The following is a 6,841-nucleotide window of genomic DNA, read 5'->3' as shown; positions in this document are numbered from 1 at the left end:
CACATAACTGCAAATCAACCTTTTATAAACTGTGAGGTCTGGTTAACCACTGCAGCCAGTTCTTTAGCTTCTGAATGGAGTAATCGACTGCCTTGAACCAAATAACCAGATGCATACTGTTGGAGTTGTAGATTACTCTTGAACAGGCTAAACATCAGGGTTATTATGATTATCTAAAACTAAACTAAAAGCTAAAATAAGATATAAAAAAAATAATAAACTTTTAGTTATCTAAAATCTAAACCAAAACTAGACTTTTCTGAAACATGAAAAATCTAATCTGGAAAACTAATTAGAACTAATTAATACCAAATAGAAAATAACAAAAATGTAATAACACTGCCAAACACTACTTGCTCATGCGTACATAACTGGATAGCTGAATGTAAAAAAAAAGAAAAAAAACTGAATTTAATTTGCAAAAGAGCTGACTAACTAGGTAGAAATATTATTATCATCATCATTACACGATTAACATGTTTTAACAACTCAGACAGGTGAGTAATGCCAATATTATGTTTTGCTGTGTACACGAAGTCAGTGAATGTTACACTTTGACAACTTTTTCTTCAGCACATTAGAAGAAGAAGTAGACTGACATGTCTGTTGCAGTTTTCACTGGGTTGGAGCTTTCACTAATTGTTTTCTATATATTTGTGGTTAATGTGTAAACTCTTTGCCAGACTTGCTCTGTAAGTGTAAAAGAGGTTATGTATAAGGTATGAAATATTTCAGAATTACTGAAATGTCTGACATGAAGATTTCCACAATTCTTCTTGTTCATGTGTCATCTGCAGTTCTTTGCGTGATTTCTGCAAGGAGAAGAGACAGGAAGAGGAAATTTGGATAGGGTGATGAAGTAACACAGTAGTGTCACACACACACACACACACACACACGCACACACACATAGAGGTGTGATCAAAGCACAGCTCCACTCTGTCTCGACTGTAACATTCCACTGACTGCTCAACAGTCTGTCTCTGTGTTGGGTCATTTTTCACCATGTCAACCTGACTTTTCTGCTCTCGCTGCGTCAAGTTTAAGTCCAACCTTTACCACAACATTAGTCAAAACTTCTAACGCCATTGTTTTGAAATCCTCTTTCTGCAGTCAGAGTTTTCATGAAGACTGCTTTTACATTTCTCAAGCCTTTAATATTGTATGTTGTTAATACATTGGAACTTTTCCTCCAGTCATTAATAATGATGTGTGAATTTAATAAACAGTTTTTCCATGAAATAATGTTTTCGCATTCTGCAGAACTCCATATTACTTATTTATCACATCTAGTGATGTTTTTTGCATACCAGCTCTTCATCAGATAATTAAACACTAAGCAGCGTCCTCCTAAATCACCTATAACAGTCTCATGATTAATCACATCCAAAGGAAAATCAGATATTATATAGAACAAACAACAGATAAGTGAAAAATCTGTGAATGGTACACATTGCCTGGACACAAATGCCCACAAAAAAAGAAAATAAATTAATCTAAAAATTTACTAAAATAAAAGACAAAAAAATATCAAAAATAAAGAATAAAAAAATATAAATTAAAATTGTTAAATTAATTTTTAAAAAATATATAAGTTGCCAGTAAGGGTGTCCTCAGTTACTCAGAGAGCTAACCCTGGATTGTTGTGTTCAAGCAAAGGAAAAAACAAGGAAACCAAAATTATCAAGCCAAGGCTTCAAAACATGACCCACAAACCACCGAGTGCTGTCACAGTGGCTTTCTCCATCTTTTATATGCACTGTTAATGCGAGGCATACAAGAGGATGCACAGAAATAAATCTGACTTTTTTGATTTGCATGTATTTATTTTGGTGTTTTACTTGTTTTCTCATGATGACTGCACGTTTTACATAAACTGTGGTCATAGGGGGTAATATGGTTGTTGGGGTGACTTTACCTTACAATATAAAGCAACTGTTGTTTGATTTTGTGCCAAATAAATAAAAATGAATTGAACTGAATTGACAGAGATGCTAACTACAGCTGAGTTTGACCGTCCCTGAATAACAAAAGCAATGCTCTGTGTAGCAGCAACCTTCGGTCCTTTGCCGCTTCTGCAGGACGTAAAGTTTCTGACTCGTGCTCTTCTTGAATCGCTTGTATGCTTTTCGGTAGCAAAAACGAGGTGAATGCAAAAAAGGAAAACAATTATTCTCTATACAAACCGAAAAATCCAAAACAAATGCCTCTGGTGGGCGCTCCCTTTACATTCCTTTTATGTTACAACTAAACCATGACGGTCAGAAAACTGTTGCTCCACATCCTGCTTACTTACTTAACCTTTCATCACCCCCTCGTGCCTAACATACCCCCTTTGACCTGCTAACACTTTTAAAGATCACAGATTAAAGATTACAGCAAAATGTTGGCCTAAACTGTCTCAGCTCCAACACTCTGTAAAGGTCTTAGTGTTTGCATGAAATTAGATTTAACAGACTTAATGATTTAATGATAAATAAAAAGACAGCTCAGAGTGAGGGGTTGACATTGGAGCAAAATCCAATTTCAACCCCTCACGCTGAGCTCCCATTTGTATATCCCGTTAAACTCATTGAGGTGTAATTATTAATTCACAAGAAGGTATTTACACAGACTCAGAGCCCGTCTTTAATTCTGATCATCAAAAAAATGCATGCATCTGCCAGTAAAGCTCATAACTCAGCAGACACGATAAATAATTTCAGTGCTAATTTTGTAGCATTTTGGTGAGGTATAATGCGTGCTAAAAACCTTCTGTCCTGTCCCTCCCTTTCACTCTGGCCCTGGAAAGCACAGTATTACTCAATCCTTCTCTCAGGTTCTCGTCACAGCCATGCCCAGCCCAGCTCTCTGCCAGGCAGTATATATAAGCCACTGTCTCCACTGAAGTCACACACCTTTGCACACTGATAAACAACAAACAGCAGCACAGAGTTGGATTGATTTTACAGAGGATTTAAAAGAATTTATAAACTACAGACCAGAAAGTGGTGAGTTTTTTTCTTTTATTCTTCTTCTTATTATTTTAACAGATTGTATTTTGTTTTTTAATTCATACTTTATAAAATTTGATGATGATAACTGCTTCTATAAACAACTGTTAATTAAATTTTAATTTCATTTATACCACGTTTCGGTGTACATCCGACATGCCCACCCTGTCAGAGTGTCTTGTTTCTGGATTGTGTGACTGTTTTTCTCTGTGGTTTCCCTCCTTCACAGACAGCAATCAATCAGAAATGGAACTTCTGAAAACCGCCCTCGTCATCGCCCTTCTCACAACAACATCTGCTAAGCCAGTAAGTTAACCCGCAAAAGAACCGCAAACTTCTCTTATCTTCCTCACTAATGCTGTTTTCTTGCCATCTCTCTCAGCTTGAGATACTTGAGATATTTATATTTTACTCGAGTTTCTCCATTTTATTCCACTTTTTACTTGAACTCAACCGCATTTCATAGATTTCTACCAATTTGTTGGCGTTACAGTAAGCTGTGCCCCTTGGGATGTGTGACCCTCAACTTAAGTAATCAGTTGATTAAACTAGCCAACACTTTGGGATGCATAGTGTCTACTGGCATAGGTCTTGGTCTGAAACATGACATCACTCTGCAGTCCTTCAAATGAACAGTGGGGAGTGACTCCATTGGTTTCAAAAAGAAGTCAGATGTACTTTGCTACTGATTTTAAGGTTTGAACCACTAGGTTAAACACAAAACATGAAGTTTGCTCAGTAAATTACTTTGTGCTGATCTACTCTGTAATTTTCAGCATAGCTATCATACGATGCATATCCCTTGGTTTTATGAGCAGATAAACCCTCATCCCACCCTGTTTCAAAACACCAAGATGCTCAGCCACAAGGCTTAAAGGCGGGGTTTCACAAACCAGTGGGCGACGTCACAGCGGATATGTCCATCTTTTTATACACGCTATGATTTGGGATGACACTTTGGGATTAGTGCGCTCTGTCATCCAAACAATTACAGCCTACATACTCCCAAACCACACATCCAACAGCACGCAAATGTTTATATAAAACAAATATGATTATGTGCAAAGGATTTTAGTCCATTTGAGCATTTAGATTGTTTACTGGATTTCAACCAGTTTCAATCTCCATTTTTTATGAATAAAAAACATTTTTTTGAAATATTTGTTTGAAATTTTCAATTTATTTTATGATACTTTCTCATCGTGCCATTTATCCACAACTTATATCATAGTAAGGTAATTTTCCATCTTTTTCATTTATAACCTGTCCTAAATGAAAAATTCTATTCATACATTTGCTCTTTGTTGGGATATTTTCACGTTGAATGATGTTTTCTTCCAAATGTGACAGTAGCGTGTAAGAAGTCTGTGCTGATTAATGGTTGTTTCGGGATCATTTTAAAACATTTCTTTGTAACTTTAAGGGACATAAAATTTATGTTTTGGCGAATTGTGGGGCTACATTAAAAGTGTTTTTAAACCTTTTAAACACCGTCATTAAAATTATATTTTTCTGCCAGACAAACACAGATTTTTTTAAACAAGTACTTAAATGGAAAAAAAAAAACAGTGTGTTTATTTAACAGAATCTGAGGGTATTGTCTCTATTATTTGGTTTTTCTACCACAGATGGCTTTCAGAAGGCATCATGATGCCGATATTCCCGACCACAAAATGAAACATTATCACCACAGGTTCACTGGGGATGCTTTCAACTCCATGAGCTCCAGCGAATCTTCAGAAAGTCAATCATCTGAGGAGGGGGGGTTGTCCTCTGAGGAGATTATCGATCCCGAAGTGACCACGCCAGTCACGACCTCTGCTGCGATGACAACTGTTGAAGAGGGGAGTACAGTCCCTCCTGAAGTAAGCACAATGGGTACTGACCAACCAATTGTGATCAAGACGACGCCCCTTCCAGCAACGCCAACCCCATCTGTCAATGCCACACCAACATGCGATCAGTGCTTTACGGTGCTGATTCCAACAGCAGCTCCCATTACTGACAACAGAGGAGACAACTGAGCAAAAGTCAGACAATGAGAGCCATATTGTTGAACAAATGTTTGACTTTAGTGAGCCGCCTGTGGACACTTTCTATCTAATTTTTAAAAAAAAATAAAGTCTTCATATTTCTTCCCAGTTTGCTTTTTTATAAATTATTTTGCTTGTATTTAAAAATGGCTTTAAAAAGAAGTGCTTATGCACTGGTTTGATGGGTATCAGATCATCACAATCAGAACTCTGCTTTGCATGTTGCAGTAACTTAGAAAGACAGCAATAAAACGTTGGTTTACACTGAGAAACATTGGACATATACAATAAAATCAGATTCTTTAAAATGTGTACAGAATGAGAAGTTCCAATAGGATGAATATAGGATAGAATTATTTTGAATCCATTTTTTCCCTTAAAGAAGTAACAGAGGTCAGCAGAATTAAGAGACATCTTAAATTTAGAAGTCAAAATAACGGGGCAGAGAATGTGATGGCATGATGATAAAGCAATACTTTCTTAAAGCCAATTTTAAATTAACATTAGAGACATTGCAGAGTTACAAAAAGCAAAGTGAGTGAAGTCTGGTTCAAATGGATGATTTCACTCATGCTTACTAGTACTGTGAACTGTCAGTAAAGAAAATGTGTCTTTATATATATATATATATATATATATATATATATATATATATATATATATATATATACATATGTGTGTGTGTGTGTGTGTGTGTGTGCTACTAAATGTACATTTAGACGAATTTTTAATCTTTCACTGCTGTTTAGTCCTATGAAATGGAGTGGATGACCTGCAGTTTTTAGGTAAAAGCTGTTGCTTCATAGCATATTTCATATAAACAAAAGCACTTAAATATTTAATTATATTAAATGAAAATACTCTGTTTGCATGTTTATTGCAGCTTTGAGGACAATTCTTACAATGTGTTAAAATTAACTTCAGGTTTTCTGGAAAGATCTGCTGATATGTTGGAAGTGTAAAGATATGTGGCCAAGCAGAAAAAACATCCAAGGCCAGCGATGGTTACTGATTAAATTTTACAAAACAACAACAAAAGGTTATTACTCTTCGTGAGGTATCCAGAATATGTATCCCACAGCAGTGAGTTTATAGACTGGGGAGGGTGTGTCTCTTGTCTGTTGTCTGTACATGCTGGTGAGTCCTTACCACAGTGGGGTTCTGTAATTGCACGCTATAAATGTACATGTTCACAGATTAAATGTAGAACAGAGAGGCAAAAGAAGACCTAAATGTTGCTGATTGTTACTGTTTTATACTGCTTTGGACTTGTTTGGACCTAATATGCCTAATTATACAACAACTGCTGATTTTTTTCTAATAAAGAAAAAAAAAGCCATACAGAATAAAAAAAATATGGTCATCTTTACATCAACATTTAATTCTTAAATTAAACGTTTTAGGCAGGTGAGCTATAAATAAAGAATGCTTTCAAAAATGGAAGTGTTAATCATTTATGTTTCATCAATCAACAAAATGCAGTGAATGAACAAAAGAGAAATCGACATCAAATCAATATTTGGAGTGGCCACCCTTTGCCTTTAAAACAGCAACAATTCTTCTTGGAGAATGAACCACAGATCTTCTGTGGATGTAGGCATCCTCACATCGTTCTGTCTCTTCATGTAATCCCAGACACACTCGATGATGTTAATATCAGGGCTCTGTGGGGGCCGAACCATCACTTCCAGTTCTTCTTTGTCCTGAAGATAGTTCTTAATGACTATGGCTGTGTGTTTGGGTTTTTTTTTTCCTGCTGCAGAAAACATTTGGGCCCAATAAACAATCATTTATATGTCTGAAAGCATTCTTTTA

General features: G+C 35.9%; 1 protein-coding gene across 1 annotated transcript; it reads left to right on the top strand.

Moving 5' to 3' along the window:
- The first annotated feature begins 2,910 nt into the window (after window positions 1-2,910).
- LOC148102075 (uncharacterized) lies at window positions 2,911-5,131 on the top strand. The gene is made up of 3 exons (XM_087844430.1): window positions 2,911-2,990; window positions 3,223-3,299; window positions 4,622-5,131. Exons 2-3 carry the CDS (start codon window positions 3,240-3,242, stop codon window positions 5,015-5,017), a joined length of 456 nt encoding a protein of 151 aa, XP_087700556.1. The 5' UTR covers window positions 2,911-2,990; window positions 3,223-3,239; the 3' UTR covers window positions 5,018-5,131.
- Window positions 5,132-6,841: the final 1,710 nt, after the last annotated feature.

The sequence above is a fragment of the Neolamprologus brichardi genome, chromosome 7 (genome assembly GCF_056152115.1).
Source record: "Neolamprologus brichardi isolate AB-2024 chromosome 7, ASM5615211v1, whole genome shotgun sequence".
In the NCBI taxonomy this organism is placed as follows: domain Eukaryota; kingdom Metazoa; phylum Chordata; class Actinopteri; order Cichliformes; family Cichlidae; genus Neolamprologus; species Neolamprologus brichardi.
Note: the sequence above shows the minus strand (reverse complement) of the source record. Positions and strands in the feature narration are given on the sequence as shown.

Excerpts from the sequence above, each read along its gene's own strand:
- LOC148102075 (XM_087844430.1), top strand. The coding sequence starts at position 3,240 with ATGGAACTTCTGAAAACCGCCCTCGTCATCGCCCTTCTCACAACAACA. Across the intron at positions 3,300-4,621 it reads CAACAACATCTGCTAAGCCA|ATGGCTTTCAGAAGGCATCA; the intron begins GTAAGTTAACCC and ends TTTCTACCACAG.